The sequence below is a fragment of the Rhamphochromis sp. 'chilingali' genome, assembly GCF_963969265.1.
Source record: "Rhamphochromis sp. 'chilingali' genome assembly, chromosome: 15".
Lineage (NCBI taxonomy): Eukaryota > Metazoa > Chordata > Actinopteri > Cichliformes > Cichlidae > Rhamphochromis > Rhamphochromis sp. 'chilingali'.
Genome location: NC_137942.1, coordinates 9,173,372 through 9,201,118, shown reverse-complemented (window position 1 = coordinate 9,201,118; position 27,747 = coordinate 9,173,372). Strand labels below are relative to the sequence as shown.

Here is a 27,747-nt window from a genome sequence, read left to right as displayed (position 1 = left end):
GGGACACTAGGTCACTCTGCTCTCCGGTTGCCTAACACGTCAACATTCACACAAGTAAAATACACATTGTGTAGACGTAGTCATGTTGATACGGTCTAGCTTTCCATGTACAACGCTGGAAGTTGTTGGTGGATATTGGCAGTGAAGTGTAAATTCACCGCAGAACGTCCTCCCCACCACAGCGCGCTTCTGTTGGACACAGACTGAGCGAGTACACAACTGCTGCTGCGTTCAGAAAATGGCCGACAGATTTTCTAGGTTCAACGAAGAGCGTGATTTCCAGGTAATGCATGTTAAATATTTGGTCCACCTCCATATTTTTTAAAGTGTCGAGGTGTTTCAGTAAGTTAATATCTATTTGAAGGTTAAGGACAGTTTTGACGTATCGTGTACACCATCGTGCATTTCGCTCTAGATCCCCGTTGCTAGCACTGCAAGCTAGCTATGCTAACGCTAGTGCACTGCGGCTCTTTTGATATTAACTTGCCTTACGGCTCAGTGTTCGCCTGAGTGCTATATTTGACCCATGTCTTGGATTATCGTCTTCATTATCAACCGTTTCTTTCTGAAACTACAAACATTTAACCACGCAACAGCAAAATAGATACTGGAGTCCCAATTAGCTCATTAGTGACCTTGGGCATTCTGATTATTTTTCGACATATGCTAAGGATGGATAGTGAGCTAACATAGCTAGCTTGTACGCACATTGAGCTGTTGTAGCATTAATAGCCATAAATGACTGTATTATTTTGACAGCTGAAATTCCACCACAGTTGGTCATCATCAGGTCAAGATGAATCTAGCAACAGATAGCTGTCGGATATTATTCAGAAATTGCCCCCGGTATCGACTTGAAAACACAGAGTGTAAGTTAGGAGCATGTTTAGCGACACATTTTAAGTACAGTGTCCTTGGTCATTCATATACTGATTATCTGCTAATGTAACTGTGTAAATGAACTGTCTTTTAGCATTGGTTTCACACCGATGACACTTTTGTTTTGTTTCCACCCGCATTTAAACGTCTGGCTGAATATTGACACAGTAACTGGGAGTCTTTGTAAATATTTTGCGTTATCTTAATAAGTACATCTCCGATGCCAGTTAAAAATCTTATGTTTGTCACATGACGTTATTCAGGTTGTATATTTGGCTTGGTTCTGTAGCTGAATAGATTAATTTCACAACCTCTGTTTGAGCTGTTTGTCCCCCACAAGCCCATCTTGGATCTAAGACCGCACCCAGTAGAAACCAAATACTGTTATGCTTACTAGACTACAAAATAAACTTGCATCTTGACTGTTGGTATTGTTTAATTATAAACCCTTCGCTAGAGGGTCATTCGTCCACTGTGTAACTCAATTCTTTCAAACTTTTTTTTTTTTTTTTTAAATTCTTGTGGACTTCCCACTTTTGACGTTGTTGTTGTTGGGCGGTCTATAAGCTGTTACTGCAAGTGAGAATAAAGTAACTGTTTTAACATCTGTTTGAAATGTGTTATCTGGTTCAAAGATACTTCAAAAGAGTGGATACATGGCAGTGTGGCGATTTGAATCTCAGATATCATTCTGATGCACATGTTAATGCTTTTCTGTTCTTAATTACAGTACACTAATGTGGAAGGAGTTTTAATAAATAAAACAAGCCCATCACCAACACATTTAGCATGGAGATTTCAAAACACTGATTCTAGGAAGCATCACCCTATCTATTTGAAAAACTTGCATTGCCTCATTGTACATACATGGACATAGTTCAGTTCTTTTTGTCATGTCTATGTCCCCTTTATTTTATACTTTTTGTAAAAAAGCAGGAGACTTTCTGTGTTGATAGCAGTGTTCAGGCTGGGTTAGTTTATGAGTTTAAAGCTTTTAATTGAATGCTAATCCATGGATGAATGCTTGTATCTATGATTTCTGCTCGTATTTCTTAGATTTTTCTGTTCCGTTATTAAGATACATTTTAAAAATGACATTAAAGCATGTAATCTTTTGGGCTGGTGTTAAGCTTTTTGGTTAAAGTTGGGTGTATTTTGGTAATAGTATCAAACATAATTACAGTTGGAAATCAGCTGTTTCTTTGAGCAGTGTTGTGACAAACTACCAGACATGCAATTAAGTTCTAATTATAAGCTTGCATATAAGAAACTGTTTTGTTTTTTCCCCCTCTGCACCCACTGTGGAACTTGTTTTTTTTGCTGGTTTGTCAGTGAGAGATGAATTGCTGTGTGGTCTGAATGAGTCTGTTGAGGGCAGCTCCAGCACAGCACAGTAGAGCTCTGTATGTGAGAACTGCTGCGAAGGCATTCATATGCTCAGTATTCAGAAAGTTTCTCTCTGACTCCATGGATAAAAGCTTGCTGCCAAGCAACACTATTCAGGAAACACCCACAGATGGTCTACCTAATATCTATAGCACAACTAGCCCAACAACCCTGTCCTCTTTAATGACTTAGCAGTGCTGTTGGACCTGTAGAACATGACTAGTCTTGACTTGCAGAATAATATAACACAATTCATGAGCTCCTGCATAGAGTAACTCTCATTTCCTAATGCGATGTGGTATGGGACATCTATTTAACTGCAATAGCACAAGTGGCAGTTTACTCTTGTAATGCAGATTGGAGAACATGGTCAGAGTCATTTCTATGCAGCACTGGTGTGGGGTTCATGTATTAAGAGTCAGAGTGATGAGGAAGCAAACGGCAGTGAAAATTAGAAGTCATTGTGGTGGATAGAGGCAGTGTTGATAGCACATTAAGTGGTTTGGACAGAAAGTCTGTAGAAGAGGAGATGAGGGGGGAACTGCAGGGAGCCATCGATTTGTTCACAAATAAGCCCTTTGCGCTTCCCAAGCAGCTCTTCTTCTCATAATCCCCGGCTTCGCTCATACTGATGCAGGGTCCTGTTTCGTCTGAATTAATGACAGCAAGTATGGCATCTCATCACCTCATTATAGTAGGCTGAATTAAATAGTTGCTTATCTCTGCAAAACCAGGCTTCCTGAAAAAAAAGTGCTGCAGTTCCATTGCCCAGCCACATAAGCATTGGTTTCTTTTGTTTTTAAACAGACATTTCTTTTCAGAGTTTCACAAAATGACCAAAGTGATGTATGCTGTAGAGTATTAACAGTTATCATCCAGTGCAAGAAGACTTAGGAATATAGAGGGAAACTAAATATTCTTCTGCTTACAAAACTTTGCTTCTTTTTCTTTTCTATTTTTTTTTAATAGTTGCTTTTGATTTACCTGTCCACACTAACCTGTTTGTAGATGCTACAAGTAAATAGTAAGTAATACACCGTCCAATATCTTTGTAGTCTTTCATAATTCTGAGGGTAGAATAAAGCAAACTCGTAAACATGACCTTTGTCTCTCCTCTGCTGCCAGAGAAAGGAAGCCATCTGTCTCTGAGTAGAAACTGCTCTGTAAGCTCACTCCTTCAGTTGGGGTGGTAAGCCCATTACTCACTCTCAGCCTGACCCAAGATTCAGTTTGTATTTCTAAAGCTATGCTTCATATTCAGTCAGATATCCTGAGGAAGCATTAAGTCACTGTAACTGCTGGAAGAAATTTAATGTGAAATAAAGAAATGGAACTCAGCTGTCACTTTAGTTTTTAGTCAAGGTTATCAGATCTTTTAGTTATTTGTGTGCTGGTCTGTTGCTCAGTGTAAAGGGCGGCGTAAAGGTGTACCAGGCACAGGACACTCCTCCCTTCATATTGCTGTCTCATTGTTTTGAAAGTGCAGACATAAGAATCAAGCAATGTGTTGTCTTGAAATGCAGATTTTATGTTCATTCCTGAGTTCTTCCTACAAATTTCTTCCTGTGAACTGCCATCAGTGCTGCAGCAACTAATGGTTATTTTCACTTGCGTGTCTAAGTAACAGCTATTTTCTCAATTCAGATGAATCATTTGATCTCTGAAATGTGAGAAAATTGTGAAAAATTACAGATCTTCGTCTGTGTTTAAAAAGCGTGTTTTGTCAAATTATTAGTCAGAAGACCAAATGATGTTAAGTCATTTTCAAATAAAAATATTAAACTGCTTCTTTTATCAAAGTAGTTGCCAATTATTTCTTTATTAATTGACCAGTTTTCTACTAGTTTTCTACTTTTCTGCTTTCTGATATATTTCTACGTTACACTTTTAAATGTGTCCATCAGGGTGGGAATCACTTTGACCAGTATGAAGAGGGTCAGTTGGAGCTGGAGCAGGCATCCCTGGACAAGCCCATCGAATCGGTAAGGCTGCATCCATCATCCTGCACCATTGGACCAGCTGTGAGAGTGGATATGATTGGTCCAGGGAGCAATAAGAACAACACCTTTTACTCCATTCATACTGTCCGTGTAGCTGCATCCAGTGTTTTCTTGAACACATTGCCACCTAACTTGTAGAATCACTTGTCTCATGTGCATTAATATCCTTTAAGTCCCCCCGCCCCACTTCCCATGTCCTATGCCTACTCCATTTCTTGTGTGACAGTTCAAAATAAGTATGTATAGGCTAGATGTTCCTGTTTTATGTAGAGCTTAAAGATAATCGTTAGATTTTTGTATCAGTTTCCCATTAGTCATTGTTAGTCATCTAAGCGCTAGGAGAAGAAATTGCTGTGAAACCATGGAGTGGATGAAGCACTGTCATTAGTGGCTGGTTTTTGAGTACTTACAGAAAAATTCATACATATTTTAATATGAAAACTGCATACACGTTACACATAGGTGTAGCATGAGTTTATATGCTAAACAAAGCTGGTCACTTATATTTTTTTATGAGTCACTTTGAGATTTCAAGGCTTTTTTTAATTTGTATTTTTTTAATTTAATTTATGTAGTCCTAAATAAAGTCTTAAAAAAAGGAAGACCAATAGAATGCATTTTGCAGTGCAGATATGTTTTTAAAATGACCACATTAGTTAGTTTACAGTTGTATATCTGATTGTTTTGCAGTTTGTCAAATTTATGTTTATGAAAACTATGCAGTGCTTATTCCACCCCATTTAGCAAACAAGCGAGTGCACATTAGATGGTGTGAGTGGATACATTTGTGTTTGAGTGAGTGTGTGTCTATGTAGCTTTAGAATTTGTGTGTTAGTGTTTGTGTCTATAGGACAGTTATCTTATTGTACACAACTTGGGGTGTTCGACATTTCTCTCCTGCAGCGAATTGGCCCCTATTAGCTAAGCAGCAATGACCCGGTTTGTATTTGCACGCTCTGCTTTCTTACTCCTATCTTTAGGGTCCTTGTAACGCTTCTCTGACTATCTTTCTCTCGCTCTCTCTTGCTCTCTCTCTCTCTCTCTCTCTCTCTCTTTGGCTATCTCTGTTTCACTACTGTTAAACTTTACATCTATTCTCTCTCTACCTCAGTTTCTCTCTCTCTCTCGCTCCCTCCCTACTACACAGTGATTCGGTGTACAGTACCCTCTGTCATTCTGTGCTGGCATGGTGCTTGTGCAACTGGGACTGCATTTTTCGCTGAAAAGGCACTTCGATAATAGCGCAGGCAGCTGTCTTCTTTCTGTCTTTCTTACTTTCTCCATACCCCCGTTCTGTCTCTCAAGCAGTGTGGTGAGCAGGCTCAAACTCTGCTTACTTTCAGTTTTAGGTCACTTTATGAAGCATGTCAGATAGAATCAGTAACCACATAGAGTTAAATAACTCTGAAATACAATTAAATTATTATAAAAACAGAAACAAATTCTTTAATCACAGAGTATACAATAGTAAATGAGTATAATGATGGATGAAAAATTATGAACTCAGGTGAATTATAAGTACTGTAAAATAATTTCTAACCTCAATATTAGCTTGAAAAATAACCTGCATGTTTTGGATTAAACATAGCTGTATGCTATAAAAGGATTTTACCGAGCCCTTGATTTGACCAAGCCTTGTTGAATTTTTAAGAAAGGGTAGTAGGTAGTACTCTGTTAACCAAGAACATTAAAAGATTCTATCTATGTAGAATTTTATGTATGAAGCAGTTCCTCACAGATACAAAAATGATTGTACCGTGTGGGTGAGAGAGGGAGAAAACAGTGAGGGGGAGAGAGGTGGCCTGCTCACCCGGCTTAAGTGGCTCTTTTGCTCCTGCGCTATTATTTGTGGAGGGGTCCTGAGGGCCATGCTGCAGCATCACACAGCTCCTCACACGTCAGCAGAGGTGTTGTCAACTGTCACTTAATTGCCAGTACCGTTAGTGTTATTGAACATAATTGTTTTGGATGGTGCATGCTCAAAAGCAAGGTGATTTTACCGACAGTGCTGTGCAAAAGTATTTAGGCACCCACCATTTATTCATATTTTCCTTTCAAATAGCTAGACCTTCTTGTAATTTTTTTAAGTGGCCTTGTGCAATAGCTCTCCAGTCTTTCTGAAGGTCTTTAAAGGTTTTTCTTTGGACATTAAATACTTTTTCATGTATTTTAAGACTAGCTCTTAAAACGAGAGGCCATTTTCAGAGGCTATTGTTTCTTTGTTTTTTGTTTCTTTTCTTCTTCTTTTTTTAATGCCACTTAACACTGACCTGTGAGTCACTGGAGCATAAAAAAGGCACCTTTTCAAGATTTGAACCTGTGTTGTTTCTACTCTACTCATAACTGAAAATGTAGCAAAGAACCACATTTAAATAATATCCTTAGGCACTTTGTCACTAGCCCCATGTAATGTTTTTTTTAAAAAAAATATTTGAGTTTCAAGAACTGGAGGACAAAATGGCAGGCCTTTAACAAAAAAAAAAGCAAATAAATTTATCTGAAAGAAAACATTAAACGTGAGAAAAAGAAACATGATATTGTTATCAATATGTGTGGAAGAGTTCAGGAGAGGGGTACAACCATTTGTAAGACCTGTTGTAGGCTCTGTCATGGTTTGGGGCTGCCTTTCAACCAGTGTTGTTTAAGATCTTTTCTAAATTTAAGGAATTATGATCACAAAAAATACGGGCAACACCTTCATTTTTCAGCCTGACAACGGTGCAGTGCAGTAAAGGCATGCCTTTTTATAGAAATGCACACTTTGGAACATTAACAATCATTGATTGGTTTCCCCAGACCATGGCCCTCAACATTATTGAAGCACTGTGAGATCATCTTGGCTGAACTTCTGTTTTTGAACAGAACTTCTGTTCTGTTCAAAAAGCAGCCATCATCCAAAGAAGAGTTTTTAACTGACCTCTAATTAGCCTGGAATACTATTCCTGAGGACTGCTTAAATAAATGATAAGAAAGCTTAAGAAGGTTCAGGGTGTGCTGATGAATAAAGGTGTTCATTCCAAATTTTGACTTTCATACTCATTAGAATTGTACAAACTGTTTTTTTTGGGGTTTTTTTTTTTTTTTTTTTTTTTTTTTTTTTGCAGATGTTTCAATAAGTCGCTTCACCTATTTCCCATTCGCTAGCAAAATATAAATAACCGAGGGGTGACTCACGACTTTTGCACAGTACTGCAATGCAAGCAAATATCAGATGATATTTGGTGATTCAGAAGATATTATGAGGCTGTTCTTAATTTTAAATTTTTAAAAAAAAGGTGTAGTACAGTTTTTAAAGCAAAAAACGTAACTATATTACGCTGACCAAATCCCCAAAAGCATGTTTTAAAAACAGAATTTCATACTTGGATGTAAACGACACATAAATAGAAGTAGATCTAAAAGTCTGCATTAAATTTTAAGCGAAGTTTTTATGTTGACACTTCTATCACAGCTTCCTTAGTGAAAACTTCTAAGGCAGTAGAATTTGTGGCACTTGATCACCAGTGTTACATCTCGGAGCTGTTGGTGAATGCTTTGGCCCAGCTTCTCGGAGCCCCTCTCCAGCCACTTATTGTGTGTGATCTATAGGCAGCTAGAGGTCTGTGGTACTTTATTGGGATATTTTTTTCTCTTCCTATCTTTCCCATTTGGTCTTTGCTATTTTCTCTAACACTGTTTTTTGCATTGCATGTGTTAACTTGATAGCATTCAGTACTATTTCCGCTCAACACTCTGTCTTAATCACAACTACAACCTTTTCTCCCAGACTCATTTCCCCCACGTCTCTTGACCCTCCTAGTCCCTCAATCCTACCATCCTCCTTCCTTCCCTGACCTGACCCAGTACCAGAGCGATATGCAGTGGGCAGCCTCAGAGCCACAGAAACCACACAGATGTGCAATCCAAGAAACATGAGTATTCAGGCCACAGGGAGATTTATTTCTTTATTATGTATTTCTAGGCTTCTTGTAGACATTATGATTGTCTCAAAGTTACCAAGGTTCTAAGAGGAACATTTGGGTGACAGTGTATCAGCTGTTACTGAAGTATGTAGGGTCTTGCATTACAGCCAGACAGTATCTGACACAGCTGTTTGTCCTTGTTTGACGTCTGTCACATAAAAGGTAGGAAGAACAACAGCACAAGCAAAAGGTCAAACACAACTGACCCACATTTTCACAACACCACAGGCTCTAAATTTACCACAGCTACCAAAGGGGTCATAATTGAGACTATCACAAATGATTTAAGTAGCTATTGGACATCAACACACTCTCACACACAAAAAGAACAGGAACACTTATCTGTTTGGAGGTGTTTATTTCTTAACTACACTGCTAAATTCCCTCACCTTGAATTGTGGCTTCAGAATTATGAGGTAAGTACGTGTTTTTAGTTATTTTATTTTAAATAAATGAAATAAAATTGACCCCCCCCCCTTTCTCCCTAAATTAGTAAGTGAAATCTTTAAAATCTGCCACATCTACACATACAAATAGGCTTATTATTTTATTTTTTTGCCTTTTCATGCTCTTAGATGGTTGTTTTCATTTAGTCATACGTAGAGTAACTGATAACTACAGAGCTTCACTTTCAAGGCAATTGCTAAAATGAACGAGGAGCTGCAGAAAGCAATCTTGTCTACCACCACTGAAAATACGTGGTTTTTGTTAGCTTCGGTCCATACGTTTATGAGTATGCCTGTCCAGTGTTGGCATGTCTTTGTTAATCTGAGCTAAAGCAATTTCTCACACCCTGACAGGGACACACACATACTGTCTCATTAAAATGGCTGCATAGGCTCTCACTAAAAGTAAATACTCTGAGGTCTCTAAATGGGGTCCCCTGCATATCACTTTCCTTTTTACATATATGTTGCCATGCACTGTGCCATTGAAAGCACATTGCACACTCTTGAACACCTCCTCTTGTAGAGGTCTTTGTTTGGATAACATTTTCTATTTTTTTTCTTTCTCTTATATTAACAGTCAGTTGGTGGATTTATTGAAATGCCTACCTTTTCTGTTTGTATACAGTATTATGTTTGTTTTAAAGCAGAGAGAGATTTGTATTTTTAAGAACTAGAGAAGCTAGCAGAATTGCAGTTGAAAGCGTTTGGCCGGTTTCTTACGTTGTGTCACGTGTGACTGTTTTTTTGACAGCCCAGTATTTTAAAGCCAGGTTCGTATGGAAATGCCTTCACTCCACTTGCACTGCTGTTGGACTCGCCGTCGTTGCTTTCATCTGTCTGTCTGTCTATTCTTTTGGTGCACTCATCTGTTCAACACCCAGTCTGCTCCTCATCTCCGCCCTCTAACTTTTGCTGAACACATTTTGAACGCATCGTTTTCTTACTGTCAGCAGTTGGAACTGTTGCCTCATCCAGCATGCCCTTGCTGGGGTTTTTTTATTTGTTTGTTTAGTTGTTTTTTGTTTTGTTTTGTTTTTTTTGGGGGGGGGGGTTTCCTAGTATAATTACTTGATTTAAACTCAAAAGATTGATTTGTGAAAGGGAGCATATACATTTATGGCACTTGAGTCTGAGTCTTTTTTTTTTTTCCTAACAACCACATTTTGTGCTGGAAAAATAAATCAGCTAACATCAATTGCGCAGGGGATGAGGGAGTGCCTTTCTCAGCAGTTAGTTCAGGGTGGATTTTATTTTCTCAATTCCTTCTTCATAGGTCAGCTAATTCCCCTCATCAATAAATGCTTTTCTGTGTAGAGTCTTGTCAGACTCCAATATTGCAGTTAAGGACAGAAGCAGGTCCTGTGTCAAGAACAGGAGTGGCTTTCACTGCAGAATTTGCTGCAGTGTTTTCCCCTAACAATAAATTCAGAGCACATTTTGTCTATTAGGCATGAAGAAATGATCCTTAGTGGCCATAAAGCCTCTAATTCATATAAGTCCTTGCCCAACTGCTAGGCAGCAACAAGTAATAAACAGTGATTTGCAAGACTTTTTAATTTAGCCTTCAGTGTCCTGATTTAGGAGTTGATTCAGGCAGTCTGTCTCCAGTTGCCTTCCTGCCATGTTAGTCCCAGCGCATATTTCTCTCTTATCTCATTCTACAGCGGAAAGGATCTGACATTTGCACAGTAAAGGAGTAAAAAAAAAAAACCAACCCATCAAACTGTAACAGAAACAAGACGTGAAGAATTTGAGTCTTTCTTGAGCATTTGCTGCAAACATCAGCCAGATGATTTGGATATGTTATTCTTGTCACCAAAATGCAAAGTATTTTTAAGTTTCCTGAGTATGTCATATTGTACAAGTATGTCACTTGTAAAATAGGGCAAAGGAAGGCAACAGTTTGCTTTGAAAAACCACCTTAAAAAAGGGCTACAGCCAGATGTATCTCAATTAAAGTCTCGTGGGCGGAGATGCAGTATGCACACTGCGTGTGTGAGTACCACTCCCCTTCACATGCACTAACTCATACAAGCCCAGTTCACTTTCACCACCCTAGAAACTCACCCTCATCATGGCTCAGCCTGCTCTGTTCTGCTCCCAACCTCCTGTTTTTACCAAAGAGAACTAATTGAGCCCCGTTGAGCCATCACTTTCCTCTCTGTGCCTGAACCACCTGAGACTAACACAGTTGGAGTTTTGTTAACCCGCCCACACCCCTCAGCCCGCCCCACTCCTCTGTATGTGTACCATTCACAGTGCGCTACTAACACCGACGATCCTTTTTGTTAAAACTCTTTAACAAAAAGCTGCATGCAGTTTTTTTTTTCTGTTTAAACCCCTTCACTTTCTGTTTGTGAAAGTTGATGTCAATCTCTTTGTGATTATAAATATCCTTTTTGTTTGGTTTGTATGTTTTTTGGTAGAATGCAGCACTCTGGTGAATGTTAGACAAGCTTGGAATAGTTATAATCACAACAGCAAAACACTGCTTATTAAGAAATCTCATCGTTACCTGTTTATTTGTGCTTGAGGATGTACTGTAGTGTGTAGTGGTGGGACGGTCTTGCATTTCACTTAATGTTTTTGTTTTCTTGCTGACCCATACTAGTGATATAACGGTCTCCGACATGCACATTTGGCCCCACAGTGTGCTAAGAGTTCCTGTTGTGTATGTTTTTGCACTCCTCTTGCCTCTTTGGTTCATTATCAGTTGCTTGATCTTGTGATGCATTTGTCATAGAAATCATTAGTATTAAAAGAAAAGCCTTGCACGCACGTTCAGAGGCCTCAAGTAGTTTGAAGGTATGTTTTCTCATTTCTGAATACTAATGGTATCTATGAAAATATCAAATTATAAGTGTTGAAATTGGTGGGATGTGACGATTGATAACAGACCAGAGCCGCTAAGGATGTCCAAAAACAAGCACAACAGCTATTTTTCGTATATCTGGTGGGGCTACATGCACACAATGTGTTCCTCTCTTCACCTGCACACCCGCATATCCCCTCACACATGCATATTCTATCCACCCTGGGCCTTGTAATGGTAATCCAAGGCCCACTAGTTCCACTTCTGTCTCTTCCTGTTGCTATAATTTTTTGTGACAGCTGCATATGTTTCATGGTGCTCTCCTCGTCATGGTTACAGAATCACAGCAAGCTTGGAGTTTCTGGTCTTTGTTTTGTTTATGCTAGATTTCCATACCTGTTCTGTGTTACTTTTCTTTGTGTACTGAGATCTTGCTCTGTAGTGGTTCATATATGTATGCGTGTGATACATATATCGCCCTCTCCTTCCTCCTTCCTACTCCTCCTCCTCTTAACTTCTCAGTTAGTGGATGTGACTTCATGTGTTACCTTTATCAATGGAAAAATATAGAAATAATCACGCCCAGTTTCTTTGCCTAATAAAGGTTTTTAAAATGCACTCCTACTTCAGGAGGATATCTTGTAGTTTACAGATTACATATAGCCTCATGTATTGTTCATAGTTGAATTCAACCCTTCCTCTCAGTCTCCCACTTTTTATTCCCCCACACCCAGCCTCCCTTACCACTCTTTGTGCTGGAAGACACTGATTATTACACGCTGTAGGTGATGACGATAATGACGATGGTGTTGGTGGTGGTGGTTGTGCTGATGATGGTAGCGTGATCTGAGTGTTATTTATTTATTTTTTCTTTGTTAGTGTTTTTTTATTTTAATTTTGTTTTTATTTTATTTTTCACCCGTGCTACGGGTAAAGCTCCTCTTATTATTGGAATATTTTTGGTTTTTTTCTTCTCTTCTCTCTCTGCTAGGATAACATCGGGCACCGGCTGCTTCAGAAACATGGCTGGAAGTTGGGCCAAGGCCTTGGCAAAACCATGCAGGGTAAGGGCACACTCTTCTTTACACTTAAGTTCAATGTATGATGGTATTGGAACACTATGTATCATTTTCTTTCCTCTCACATTCCCCCTTTTGTATTATTTTATTTTATTTTTTTGTGCTAGATTTTCTTTTCTCTTTATCTTTTCTCTGCCTTCTTCCTTTGTATCTGGTAGTGTGAAATTGATTGTTATTCAAGGAAACATTGTAGTTGTTTTTTTGCTCTCATACTGCTGTTACTTTAAACTGAAAGAGGGAAGAAAATATTCTTGACCTTGATTAAGACTTAGGGAAGGGACTTTGGGGCTTGGGAACTAGAATGGAGCTAGTCATCTTCACATAATGCTTTAGTTGACAGCAAAGTTGAATCTGCCCTTTGTTCACATTCAGATTCAGTGCTTTTGAACATACAGTTTGCTGATATGGTGGTTTCTTTGTTGCCTCCAGGGGACATATTTGTTTTATCTATTTCAGATCATGCCCTGAACTTGAAAGCATGTGCTGATCATATCAGAATTTTCTAAATATGGGATAAATAAAGTGTTTATCTTATCTCATTTTTAGCTAAATTGGATTTCTGTTAAAAAACATGTTAAAACATGAGTATTTATTTATTTTAGTTGGATAGGGGTGCAAATAAATGAGAACACATTAGCTGGGTTTTTTCCATTGCAAGAACCTTTCCCAGGGACTAAAGACTTTTGAAGGACCTCTTGATTTTAACTACAGAGGCCCAGAGACCCTCTGGGGGAGTTATTTTACCCCACAAGTCCCTGAACGTTGGAGTGAGACTTGTAGCACTGATTATTTCTGATTCACTTAGTTACCGACTTGTAGCATTTTAACCAGCACTTTGACCAGGCTCATCTCTCGGTCACATAGATGGTAAAAACCAGTTTTGTTACTGTAAAGTGAACCTCATAAGCTGGCAGTTTATAAATATGTTAATCAGCAAGCTAGTATTGAACAGAGTGATGATTCAGAGAAATGCAAAAAAGAAAGAAAGATGGTTTTACAGCCATTATGTTCTAAGTTCCTAATAAACATGCCTACACCTCCGCGCACCTCCACAACCCTACAGGAATGCACTGCATTGCCATATTTTTGTAATCAAAAAGAAGTTTTTATGCTGTCCATTGTGTGGTTGCTGTGTGTGTGCTGGTCATCACACGACCTACAGCTCTGAGACCGCAAACAGAAGTTAGAAATAGGGACCATAGGTCCACTAGTAGCTAGCAGACATTTGATCAGACACTGTGTTGGACAGTCCCATTAGTTGAACACTTCTTGTATCATTAAACTCAGTGTTTACCCTGTATACCTATGACTTTATACTAGAGCTGGGCGATATGAGATTTTTTCATATCACGATATGTTTTTTTCATTTCAGGCGATAACGATATCTATCACGATATAAGCCAAATAACTATATTTGTAAGATTTAAATGTGCCGTTGCTCACAAGTAAAATGTGAAATAATCAGCAGCTTGTTTTTATTTAAATATTTATTTCCCATAATAAGTTCAACAGGGTAGATGTACTTAAGGAACATGAGACTTTTTCAGATAAATAAAGGCAAATATTGCAAACTACACAAAAGGCAGCCGCTAAAGCGTTTAAGTTTCAAAATAGAACAAACGAAACAGACTAAATTGTCAATTCCACTTAGAAACAAAATATTAATTCTAAAAATAAATCTTAGTTTGTTTTACAGAAGAACAGACAAAACTGACTAACTTTTGTCAATATCAAATAAACTGAGAACTAAAAGGAAATTCTCAATCTCTCCTTGTTGTATAGCTTAGCTTTTCAAACAGTTTTAACAGTTACTTTAGTCTGACAAAAGCCGAATGACGAATTAGCGCTTCCAGTCAGAGACTCAGGCTACGTCCACACGTACACGGGTATTTTTGAAAACTGAGATTTTCCGTTTTCGTTTAAAAAAATAATCCCGTCCACACATAAAGGCAGAAATGAAGGAAAACGCTGCTATGAACATGCCAAAGCAGCAGGTGGCGCTAGATTCCTAACCGTGCCGAAATGTTGGCCAATCAGAAGTCTAGAAGCCTCGGTGGGAAAAAGTAAACAAAGCTGGGGCATAGAAGCAGAACCGAGTCGTATGTGTGGAGGGACAGTAACTGTGTGTATATGTAAGCATTTAAACACTGCAGAGAGTAGAATTAACAGTAACAGTATTGTAGAAATTCATTTCACCGAAACAATAACGTGGCGCACAGTGTGACGCATGCACCAGTTTATTGTATTTCCAGACTTGCTTTCGGCACAATTTACAGTGCACGCTACTCTGTTTTTTGTCAGACTTGAAATAGCCGAAATACCTTCACACTACGGAACTTCTATGGCTCTTCCGTTCGACAATCTCTCCGGCATTGGAACCATCATCTTTTTTCTCTTCGGTCACGCTCGGTTGATTTTTCTAGTCGGCACACTCATTTCCTCCATTACCCCTGGCTACTTCCCAAACAAACACACGTGCGGCTTGGCACTTGTGCTGTACGTAACAAGCCACGCGACGTGACGCTGCGGCTGTGATTGGTTCGGCTCTGCGCTACTTAATTTGGATTGGCTGACCTTTTTTTTTTTTTTCTTTGAGGACAAGAGCGGCGAGGTCTATCGCGATAGCTTAATTTCTCTATCGAGTAAAAGTTATATCGCGATACATATCGTTATCGTTCTATCGCCCAGCTCTACTTTATACAATTGATGAGTCCAGCATTTAATCTAAAAATCTGCTTTTCTATTACTCTAACTGCATGCCCAAGAACATATTACATTGTATTACTCTATTAGTTTAAGGATTGCTTTGTATTTTGAGAGTGACTCTGAAATGCTCAGTGACCTGTGCACTAGAACAAATTCTCTAAGATGTAAAAGGCTTTAGACTAAAAAGCTGCATTAAGAGAGGTTTACTTTCTCTTGGCCATTCATAGTAATCTAATGGCCTTGTTTATATTGAATTGCACGAACTTAGAAGGCTGCACATAGCTGAGCGTGCGGGTTAGACCTTGGCCGACGTTGGCACCTCATTAGCTCAGACCTGCTGTGCTCATAGGCTCATTGGCTCAGTGGCAGTGGTGCAGAGCCTTGGCATGTCTCCACCAAGCCATTTCCTGTCTCTTCACTGGCTTTCCTGTTCTCATCAGCATCTTCATTTTCTCCTTTTCCTCCCCTTTCTGTTTCTACTCGTAGCCTCACCCTTCCCTGAATTCTGCCCAAAAAGAGTGATGTATAGCATTCTATATGAGTGATGTCAATGCCTTCAGGGCAAGCGAGTCCTTGCAGTCTGTTAAGAGTGGAGCTTGTTTTTCTACATAGCTTCTGGTATTAATCTTATCTGCCTCCTCCTCTATGTCCCTTTCTGTCCACTGGATCCATAACATTTTAGTCATGTCTGACTTATCCATCTCCCTCGCTCACTTAGTCTTGCTCAGTTGCAATGCTTTCTCAAGTGCATTGCCCTTCCTGTAAACCTAGCAGTAACATCTGTTTTCAATATTGGCATTTTATTGAGAAACACCACTAATACTGCAAAACAGTGAAAAGCACACGCCCAAATTACATAGTTGTCTTAAATGTGTTGGGGCTTAGGCAGAGCTTGTATCTGGGTTGCTTAAATTTACTTGTCTTATATATACAGATCTATAAACATGTGTCCAGGATAGTGCTGCTTAATTGTTTTCATCTAATCCAGATTTCCTTGTTTACATGGTTCTGGGAATAGGATTTTTCAGTACACTGTATTGCCAAGTAAAAGAGTGAGAAAAGGGGGTCTTGAAAATGTCTTGGACTGTGTGCTTGACAAAATTTGAACACAGACTGCCTAACTAAACAGTGTCCTTAGTTTACCAGAATAATGGTAAGTGTTGACATTTGGCTGACCAGTAGAGGAAGACGAACATGATGAATCCTCTCTCTACTGTTAACATAGAGCTGTTATGTATTTTTTTGTTGGTTTTATTTGAGTGTAGAAAGGTATTAAAGTAAGGTAATCACTATAGTCTTTACCTTTTTTGCTCATGCAGAATTACAGCATGCATGGTCTGTTCTTTCCATGTTAAAATGTTGCTTCTAGGAATCACTTGTCCTCCAGAGACACTGAGCTCTCGTGAGCTCTGGTTGTTGAGTTTTATTGTTGCTGCCACCCTAGCAGCTCTCACATGTACATATATGGCCTTGGCTCCTAGTGTTGTCTCTCATAGGTATTCTCAGGCTGACCATGGCCAAGGACCAGAGTAGGCCAAGAGGCTGCTTCATTTCTTTCTGGGCAGGCTGACAAGTTTATGGAGGGTAACAACAGCAGAAATTTCAGAGCTTAGCGTTCAGTAACCATCATTGTTTATTTCCATCTGGCCATGAACCAGTGAATAGCAGACTATTTGATGTGATAAGGATGTGTGCTTTGTGTGGAGGAGAGAACAAGTTGCAGAGGCTGACTGTGCTCTTGTTTTTGCCGCTGGCACCAGTCATGAGATTATGTAAGCATCCTGCTTTGTGGGCAGATGAGACTGCGGCAAATTGTGTCCAGTTGTTGTGCTGGAATTAATGGCCCAGTGTTGGAGCACGCTATCTCCTGTTGAATTTTGCTAATATACTTAGGAGTAGGCATATCACATAGGTGAACCATTGCATCTCATTGAAGTCTGCTGGATAATCACTATAATCTTCCTCTTCTTTCCTGTCCTCTTTGCCTGAAGAGACGGTTGATGAAATTTGACATTAAAGCATTGTGTCCCCTTTTTTAAGTTTTTCACTGTATTGACTCTGTTCTTATTCTTCTTTTGTCCCTTTTGCCCTTTTTTTAGGTAAGGTTTGTTGGATCCTCTGTATGTCAGTGTGTGTGCGTGTGTGTGGGTGGGTATGTGTGTGTGTGGGTGTGTTTTCTTTTCCCACTCTGCAGTTGACCTCAGTGTAACACCCCTTTTACAGTTTATCATAGGCTAATGGCCTCTGTCAGCTTCCTCTTCTTTGCTTTATAATCACTAAACCTTTATTTCAATCTGCTTATGAGTAATGTGCTTCAATTTGAACAAAGGACGATCCATTTTAAATCAAGGTAGATTTAGGAAGCCATGATTCATTCAAAATCCTTAGAATCATCATCTCCGTGTATGTTAGATTTTTTCCCCCCCTTCTTAGAATTTCCGTGGCTGCTGTTGGGTAATCTGATTGGCTGTAACCATGGCTCAGACTGTGAATGGCTTGCAGAGTAGACAAGTTTTCTCCCCTCTGCTTGTTTGCCTGTTTCTACCTCCAAACCTGTGAAACTCATGTGTATGTGTGTGGTCATTATGTGGAACTGAGATGCGTGTGTGTCTGCTACTGACCGGGCCATAGAGTCAACTTGCAGGGAAAACCTCTCCACCTCTTACACCCCAATTGTCTCTGTCCCCATGGTCACAGGCTCCCATCCTCCCCCCGTTTCTTTGCCCCTTCAGCATAGCATGTTTGTCCCAGAGGTGCACTTCTGCCTGCCTCCAACTGTCATTCACCTGGGGCTTTAAGCAGTGTTGGAGGTAGCACACTAAACGACTACGTTCACATGATATAGGACTATATGACAAAACGATTGGATGCACAATTAACATCTTTAGTTGTACTTGAGTAACGTTGCTGTTCCATAGCAATAAAGAAACTACTCTAAGCACTGCTCAAAGCCTTGCTGGCTCTTCCCTCAGGTACATTTTATGTGTAGTTTGTGTTCACTTTTTCCATGGTTAAGCACATCCCAAAATGAGCTTGCTGGCGGTAGGCTAGCGAGGAAATGAAGGAATCTCAGGGAGATTTGCTAACTGGGCTGACAAGCATCTGCAAGGAAAAAAGCTCAGAGGGGGAAAATGGTGGTCATCCCTAGAGACACCTATTGTCTCAATCTAGATATTTGACCACATCTTTAAAAAGGCAAAAGTATATTTTTGATTCATTACTTTTCTTAGGCGGTAAGCCTCCCTCTAGACCCAAAATACTATCAGACGTGGCAGTTTCTAGTCTTTTTACGCAGAATAGCTCCTTTAACAGTTCTTATTTGATGAGATTTCACTTTTTTTTTATTTCCCAAGCTAAAATATGAGGGATTTTTACTAGATGTAAAACCAACCTGCTTTTCCACTACAGGAACTCAATGACATATGAGAATGCATACATGCATGTATTAGTGAAATGGTAGCATTCGTCATGATAAAGTTTAAAACCATGTTGTTTGCGCTATGTTATAGTGTTGGTTCATTTAGCACAATCTCCTGAGGGGAGCTCAGATTTTGCTTCCGCAACTCCCACTGCCCCATTTTTTAGCTTGTGTTCAGTTACAGGTCGCAAGTTCCCATAGTGGAAAAGATGTAAGGGGTGGTAATTTGTTTTTTGGGATATATTTTGTTTGAGAAACAAGATGACATCAGGCTAGGGGCCTGGGGACTGGGATAAGTGGTTGGGAGAGAGTGGTGAGAGGAAATCCCTGTAAGCACCTAGCCCTGAATGAAGGGATGAGGGGGGGTGGGGCGGTTGACACACAGTAGCCCCTCTGGTAATGAACCCCCCTAAATCCCATAACCACACTCCCAACCCCACCCTCCCTTCTCTATGTGCCTCAATCTTCCTGCTTAACCAATTGGTGTTTCTTTTTTACAGCGATTTGATCCTGCCCATGTTGTGCTGATGGTAAACTTAGTGGTAAATGTTATTTTATCCCCCAATTGAATTGTTTTCTGTTTGTTTTTATTTCTCCAATTTTTTTTTGGTTTGTTTTTCCTTTCATCAGAGCACCAATGCTACATAGGCTTTAATTCTCTCTGTATTAGTCTTCATTCTGCTGCTTGTATATTACCATGCATATGTATTACTCTTAGAACATTGTCATTTTGTTTGTTTTCAGTTTTTTTTTCTCCAAAAAACCTTGTGATTCACACCCTGTGATTTAGATGCACATTGTTTTTGTCTGGTCCCTTTCTTTTTCACTGGAATGGGTAATGTGGAAGTATTGTCACTGTGTTTAAAGATTGGTGATAGTTTGGGATGACTGTAATTGTTCATTAATCTATAATTCTAGGCCTGACTTGTGACTTGTCAGAGAGACCACTGCAGTGGCTGGCTAACAGACTAAACCCTGTTTTTGGTTTCACTTCTGCTGCTGCTTGATAAAGGGCATGAACTTACATGTCCAGGCTATCAGTAGTCTTGTGATCTCAAAATCAGCAGTTTTCTTTCACTTCCTTAGTTTGAATATGGCCAGAAAAATCATCCAATCACTGTTAGGTATTCTGTTTAAGAAAAAAAAAAAAGCCTGCCTAGGTGACAGACACTGCCGTGGGACTGAGAGTGCAGGCAGACTGTTATACAGGGTGCTACTATGCCCATGCATTTGTTTTTAAAATGACTATGTCATTGGGCTATGATGGCTAAAAGAAACAGAGATTTGCAATAAATTTTTTCTTACTTTCCTGTCTAGGAAAGTAAGAATGTGTAAGAAAGCCACTGCGGTTGTGATAATTTTGAAATTTTAATCAAAACCAAAAGGTTTTGAACATATTATTTACTCCATTACTTATGTTTCGTTCTCTTGATTGAAAATCATCTGTATTTACGAATAGGAGAATTCTATTTTCTCTTCTTTATATATGGCACCAACTGGTAGTAAGGTTACATCTTATTTAGCGCCACTGTAATTAAATATTAGTAGTTTTTCCATATGCCCAATGGTATACATAGAAATTTAATTTGTGGAAAAACCTACATTGGATTATTGGATTTGTGGGAGGGGAAAAAAACTGAAACCAAACTGAATTGATAATCACTATCAGTGTGATTAATTATTACATCTGGCTGGCATCAGGAGCAGCAGACTAGTCCAAATTCTCTTTATGCCTTTTGTTTTGAGATTCCCCTGTCTGTCTGTCTGTCCCCCCCTCCTTCTCCTCCTACTCATGCCCATGTTTTACCAGGTAAGTATCCCCCATCCCTTGCACTGTCACCATGGCGATACCTGGCCTGTGACGTCACTCTGCTGTAGTTCAGTGCTTGTGTCCTTTTTTTCTTCTTTTTTTTTTTAATTTGACTCTTTCTCTCTGCTTTGTTTGGCTGATTATGAGTGGATCAAGCAATTCAGTGTCAATCTCCAATGTAGTTTTGATTTACTTATATTTTATATCTTTAATGTTTCATTCTGTTTTTGTTTTTTTGGTTGTCTTTGGTTTGTTTATTTTTCTACAAGTTAATTTCCTTCTGATCTAGCTCTTTTCACAGCTTACATAACATAGGTTAAGTAAACGGAAGAAAAATCTTTCAGCTTCAGTCATAATGAGGAAAGGGGGGCCTCTGACAAGGGAACAGGTTTGGACCTCAGGACAGTAAATGGTCAGACAGACAGTTCAGCAAGAAGTGATGCAATAGCCTTTAGATAATATTGGGAGCCTTTGTTACTCTCAAGGAGGATGTCGCAGTGGTGTTTTGTGAGCAGTAGCAGCAGCTGCAGCTCCCCTCTCACACACACACACTCACTCACACACACACACACACACACACACACACACACACACACACACACACACACACACACACACACACACACACACACACACACACACACACACAGTCCCTCGAGCTGCAGCGTCCTTGATAAACTTGGCATTCTGGTTTAACAGGACTGCAGGAATGAAAGGATGGAGGAGGGGTGCCAGAGAGGCACAAATGAAAACATACCGGCTTAAAGATCAGTATGCTTTGTAGTGTACTTCTATATCAAGACATTTTACTGAGCAATCCTGATCCCCTTGTCTTCATTTACTCCATCAGGAATCCAGTGCAGCTAATTTGACTCATTCATAATGCAAACCAGCAGCCCGGTCAAATGTAACAGGAAGGCTAAATTGGTTTGTAGCTGGTGGCTGCAGTAAGCTGTGAGAATGGCTGGTGTTTGGTTCACTGTAGCTTTCTGGTCTCTTTGCACTTGAAGGCAAAATTCTCTAACCCCAGCACCCTATGCTCTAAAAGCAGGCTGTCTCCGAGTTGGTTCTTCATCCAAGCATTAAAAAAAGCTCACCTAGTCCTCTCTCTCTCTCTCTACCCTTAGGACGCACTGACCCTGTGCCCATCATCCTTAAGTATGATGTCATGGGGATGGGACGAATGGAGATGGAGGTATGATGCTCATTTTTATCGATTTGTACATTTTCTTTCTTTCTTTTTTTTTTTTTTTGCACCTTAAGTGCCCAAGTAGTAGTTTAAGGTGTTTAGATAAATATTATGAACTTGTTTTGACACTGGGGTGAGTGCTTTGACTGTGAAATAGAAATGACTTTGAAAATGAGCAGTTGAGCTAAAATGCTGTGTTATACAAGGTCGCATGGTTTTGAAAATCCCATGTTTCAGGGTTGCTCCTGATGAGTCAACCAGATAGCCTCTGGACCAATCATCAGGAGCTCTAAAGACATTTACATAGCATAAAAACCATACTGTTAAGTATTAAGAAACACTTTGTGGGTGAATAATTAGCACAAATTTTTGTATATCTATCTATCTCATAGTATGGGATACATTCCTTTGCTAGGTCCCTTAAGAGAAGTCTCAAGGCTATGGCACAGTGACTTCCTACAGGACTACTTAAGTATAACGGGTCCTGTTCACAACACGCAGTTCATGCAGAGGTGTTCTGTGTTCAACATATTAAAGATCTTGACTGCCATGGACAGTCTTAACCACTTCAAATACCTTCAGACATGAATGATGAATGATTCTATTTAATGAAAACAAAACATGTAAAAACCACAAAGAAGAATGTGACACCAACACTGCCCAGCTAAATAAAACTATGCTTAAATTTTCAGCGAGCATCACTGTCAGTTATTTCAGCTCCTGCCTTTAGTCTTTGATATTTGTCTTGAAATAACATTCACCTACCTTGGTCGCATAGATGTTTCTACAGCAAACAGTCAGTCAGCATGATAAACGTGTAGCATGATAAACGTGTGTAACAGCACACAAGCGACACAAACTGACCAACTGTTCTTCTTGGAGTTTCCATGTGCTGTCTTCTATAGTCACTGTAGGGACTCGATGCGTTCAAGTCACATCAGCTCTTCTATGCACCATATTAAACTCATTTTTGGTATATAAGATGAACTTGGACTGGCTTTGACAATGTTGTTGCTTTATGATGTGACTTTTTTGTTTGTCCTAGCTGGATTATGCCGAGGATGCCACAGAGAAGAGGAGAGTCCTCGAAGTGGAAAAGGAAGATACAGAAGAACTGCGACAAAAATACAAGGTGAGGTTGTTTATCTCTTTGTCACAGTGATAATAATTGTTATCACTTGTATTTTTTTGATACTGTATTTTTAAATTTCCCACTAAAAACAGGACCAGATGGAAAAAGAAAAAGCCATCGCAAAAGCTCTGGAAGACCTGAGAGCCAATTTCTACTGTGAGCTGTGTGACAAACAGTACACCAAACACCAGGAATTTGACAACCACATTAACTCTTATGACCACGCTCACAAGCAGGTACTGCTGTTTAGCAAGCATTGCGGTGTTGATGTAGATCTGTTTTTAATTAAAGACACGATGAAATGATGTTCCCGTTTTCTCTGTCTTGCAGAGGCTTAAAGAGCTGAAGCAGAGAGAGTTTGCTCGTAATGTGTCATCACGTTCCCGGAAAGATGGAAAAAAACAAGAAAAGATGCTGCGGCGATTGCATGAGCTTGCTGAGCAGAGAAAACAGCAAGACCGGTAAGTATTTGTTCCTGGAGTGCCATCTGCTGGATGGGTTGTGTATATATATTTAATGGGACATGGTGAAATTACTTATTTTATAAATGTCACTGGTTCAATATGTTAGTCCAAACTAGACAAATTCAACAAAATGTATTTCATTTCACTTACTGTAAGTTAAAACATATTTTTGTATATTTTCATCTTTTCCAGTAAGCATGATAAAAATTAACGTCAAAGACCTCGATAGTAAAAATTTGTCCAGCATCACATTGGTGTAATGTTTTCTTTCAGAACTCCTGGAAGTGGACCTATGTTCAAAACAACTACAGTCGCTGTTGATGGAGAGAAAGGAGAAGACAGCAACAGCATGACACCCGAGAACAGTATGACACAGTCTTTGGCAGACACTGCCCTGGAAGGATCACTGTCAGATAAAACTGGTCAAGCCTCCCCAAAGTCTGGTCCAACCTTTAGCTTCTCTCTGGGAAAGAATGCCTCATCCTCGCCAACTTCCAGCAACGCATCAAAAGTCAGTGTATCATTCTCTTTTGCCAAGAAAGCACCAGTAAAACTGGAGACAGCAGCTGCTGTTTTTGCTGATCATGGTGAGGAAGCTATGGAGACAGAGGAGAGTCAAGAGGGAGAAAAGGCTGGAGGACAAGATGACACATCAGGCTGTGGCACAGACAGCCCTAAGGGACTGTCTGGAGGAGGTGAAGGAGGAGAAGGAGGTGATGCAGCAGGTACAGAAGAGGTGCAGCAGCCTGATGATGGAGGATCTTTAGCATCAACGCTTAGCAAATTGAAAATGATGATGAAAACCAATGAAGGATATGTTGGACAAGAGCCTCAGTACTACCACTATGTACCACCAGCTCACTGTCGAGTAAAGCCACACTTCCAGTTTTTGCTGTTCATGAAAGCCTCTGAACAGTGTCAGAGCAAAGATGAAGACGATGAGGAAGAGACACAAGAGGAGAACAAGGCTGAAGAAAGTCCAGAACAGACAGAGAGTGGTGTGACAGAGTGCAAAACTGAAAAGGAACATGGCAATGTTACTGTAGATGCTGACCCAGACCTAGTTCCTCTATCAGCTAACGTAAAGGCAGAAGAGGAGACCCCTTCATGTGCAGAAGATGCAGCTCCTGCTGTACCAGCTTCACCCACCCAGAAAGCAGAGACGCGTGATACTGTGGATACAAACGCTGGTCCGAAAATGCCCACTGGTCCCTTCTTTCCAGTCCTGAGCAAAGATGAGACTACAACCCTGCAGTGGCCATCAGAGCTCCTTGAATTTACAAAAGCTCAACCTTCCCTGTCTTACAGCTGCAATCCCCTCTACTTTGACTTCAAACTGTCCCGTAACAAAGGAGTGCGTGGTGGGAAAGTGGCAAAGTCCCCCAAGCCTGGTGAAGACACTGATGACAAGGGACAAGAAGTGAATGCTTCACCATCTGAAGTAGAAATGGCTACTAAACCTGGAACTAGTGCTGACAAAGACAAGCTAGTGTCAAAAGGAGAGTCTGGGCAGCCAGAAAGTGAAGAACAAAAGCCCACAAGTGGAAGTAATAGTGCAAAGAAAAAGAAGAAAAAGAAGAAGCATAAGAAGTCTGCAAAGCATTCAAAACGCAAAGGAAAAGAAAAAGGAGCGAGAGAAGATGCAGAAGGTGAGACTGAGGTAACACAAGAAAAGCCCAAAAAAAAGAAAAAACACAAACGTAAGAAGAGCAAAAACAAGGCTCAAGATCAAGCTGAGGCAACAGGTGAAGAAAAGGAAAAACCTAAACCAAAGTCGGAAGATAAAGCTGCTACCTCCTCTGTACAGCTGACAACTGGAGGGGAAGGAGCTACAGGAGCAGAACTGGGGAAGAGGAAACGTGGTGCTAAGGAAGTGCCTTGCAAATCTGGAGCAGAAGGAGGGAATGGAAAAAGTACTGACAAGGCCAACTCATCTGAAGAGCACAGTGGCAACAAAAGACAAAAGACTGACACCAGTGCATCTCAAAGTGCCTCGTGCTCCACCTCAGCCCAAAAGAGTCCTGGCTCTGGTAGACCTCCGAGCAGTGAAAGTGAAGAAGGGGGCTCTAATACCCAGCGCTCACGTCATCACAGGTCAAGCCCGAGGGAACAGCGCCGCCACCATAGTGAAGAATCAGGGCGATCCTGCAGCCGTTCATCGAGACGGGGGGAACGACGAGGTAGCAGTCGCCGACGTCATCGTGGCCAAACCTCCCGTAGTCGCTCTTATTCCAGCAGCTCTGAGCGCTCCTCAGCAGGCAGCAGTGCCTACAGCCACCGTAGCCGAAGCTACTCAGACAGCTACAGCGACTATAGCACAGAAGGTCGCAGACGTAGGCGCTCCAAACGTTCATCCGACTCAGAGTATGACCGCAGGAGTAGCCGAGGACGTAGACGATCCAGGAGGCATCAGTACACATCTTCCTCTTCAGAAGACTCACGCTCACGTTCACGCAGCTACAGCCGCAGGAAGAGGCACAGACGGCATCATCGGAGCAGCTCCAGAAGCTCCAGCAGCTGGAGTCGCAGCACTAGTGCAAGATCCTGGAGGCGGAGCTACAGTCGTAGCTACAGCTCTGCTAGCCGCTCCTCCAGTTCAAATAAAGGGTCTCCTCACAGGCGAAGCACTAGGGGTCGAGAGGATAGTGACACCCATCGCAGAGACTTCAACCGCTCACGCATCTACCGCTCCCAGTCTCCACGGTCTTCTTCTTCACGAGGCCTTAACCGTAACACCCATTCATCCAGCTCGCTGGGTCTGAGACCAGGGGGGTCTCGAGATGCAGGAGAACAGAAAAACACTCTAACTGCACGACAGCTGTTGGAGAAGGTTCAGTCCAAGAAAAGCTCTGAAGATTCTACCACAGGAACAAAATCTGGGATTAAGATTAAAGACCCACCGCAGGGCTATTTTGGCCCAAAACTACCCCCATCCCTTGGAAACAAAGCCATGCTTCCACTAATTGGTAAGCTGCAGGCAGGGAAAAAGCCAGCAATTCCTTTAATCAGACCTGAAGAGGGAGAGAAATCAGGGACGGGGAAGAGCTCTGAACCTGAAGGAGAGGTTATATTAGTAGAGCCTATAAGGGAGTTCCCACCTCCACCACCACCTCCAGCTCCACCAGTTCAGAAGGTTGAGGAAGCCCCACAGAGCACAGTGACTCAAGAAGAGACACAGCAGCCTGCAACAGAAGACCAGGGGCACCAAGAAACCCGGCCAGTATTTGAACAAGAGCCCTCCATGATGATGCCCCAGTACCAAGGAGAGTCAGGACAAGACCTTTCCCAGAACCAAATGATGGAGTCCATGATGCCTGAAATGCAGCAGCAGCAGGCTGCCATGCATGCCTACCCTGGTTACCCACCGCCCAGCTTGGAGGAGGATGGCATGGAGGCAGAGGAGGATGGACTGGCTCCTTTGGAAAGTCAGCCAATTACATTCACACCAGAGGAGATGGAGAAATACAGCAAGCTGCAACAGGCTGCACAACAGCATATTCAGCAGCAGCTTTTAGCCAAGCAGGTCAAGACTTTTCCCTCAGCTGCTGCAGCAGCCGCTGCCGCAGCAGCTGCCACTTTGGCCCCAGCGCCCCCTCCACCAGCCCTGCAGCAGATCCATATTCAGCAGCCAACTGTGTCCGTAGCTTCTGGCACATCCATCACCACAGTGCAACACGCCATCCTTCAGCACCATGCAGCCACTGCTGCGGCAATGGGCATCCACCCAGCTCATCCCCACCACCCACATCCGGCACATGCCCAGCTGGCCCAGGTACATCACATTCCCCAGCATCACCTTACCCCCATCTCCCTGTCTCCTTTGGGGCCGTCACTTGGTCATTCTCTGGGACACTCACTGGGGCATGCAGGATTGATCCCTGCCCACCCAACAGCCTTCCTCTCTGGTCAGCCAATACATATTATCCCTGCTTCTGCACTTCATCACACCCCCTTAGCTCTCCACCATGTTCCACACACAGCCCTCTACCCCACACTTTTCACACCCCGACCCTCACAGGCTGCAGCAGCAGCAGCGCTTCAGCTCCACCCACTCTTACACCCAATATTCTCAGGACAGGACCTCCAGCACCCCCCTAACCACGGCTCTTGAAAACAAATGAAAATGAAGTAGTGTGTTCACAACAACCAACCACTAAATGAAAGACTTAACCTGAACTCTCTTGGTTTAGGGTTTTAAATAAAGTCTTTGTTACATCATGCAGGCTGTAAGATGTGGATCTTATGAGAACTTTACTGGCCTTCACAGTGCAGCACGTCACCACAAAGTGGTTAAGACTGCTGGGTTCAAAATCAACACTAACATTTTCTTCTGGTACATGTGAGATTTTTATTTTCTCATTTTTTCACAGATTTGTTTCTCCCCCCTCTACAAACTGTAGACACTTCCTCTAGACCATTGGTTTATATTCCAATTTGGGGAATAGTAACAGCCTCAGAAAC

At 41.1% G+C, this 27,747-nt stretch overlaps 1 protein-coding gene across 7 annotated transcripts; it reads left to right on the top strand.

Moving 5' to 3' along the window:
- The first annotated feature begins 125 nt into the window (after positions 1 to 125).
- gpatch8 (G patch domain containing 8) lies at positions 126 to 27,470 on the top strand. 7 transcript variants are annotated; one of them, XM_080904371.1, is made up of 11 exons: positions 213 to 283; positions 4,170 to 4,247; positions 5,169 to 5,204; positions 9,428 to 9,446; positions 12,480 to 12,552; positions 19,192 to 19,233; positions 21,629 to 21,696; positions 22,736 to 22,822; positions 22,915 to 23,058; positions 23,153 to 23,283; positions 23,560 to 27,470. In XM_080904371.1, the coding sequence occupies exons 7-11, from the start codon at positions 21,670 to 21,672 to the stop codon at positions 27,395 to 27,397; spliced, it is 4,227 nt and encodes a 1,408-aa protein (XP_080760497.1). In that variant the 5' UTR covers positions 213 to 283; positions 4,170 to 4,247; positions 5,169 to 5,204; positions 9,428 to 9,446; positions 12,480 to 12,552; positions 19,192 to 19,233; positions 21,629 to 21,669; the 3' UTR covers positions 27,398 to 27,470. The 7 variants fall into 7 exon arrangements, with proteins under 7 accessions (XP_080760492.1, XP_080760497.1, XP_080760495.1 ...); XM_080904369.1 differs by lacking the exon at positions 19,192 to 19,233; XM_080904367.1 differs by lacking the exon at positions 19,192 to 19,233 and having other exon boundaries at positions 9,428 to 12,552.
- Positions 27,471 to 27,747: the final 277 nt, after the last annotated feature.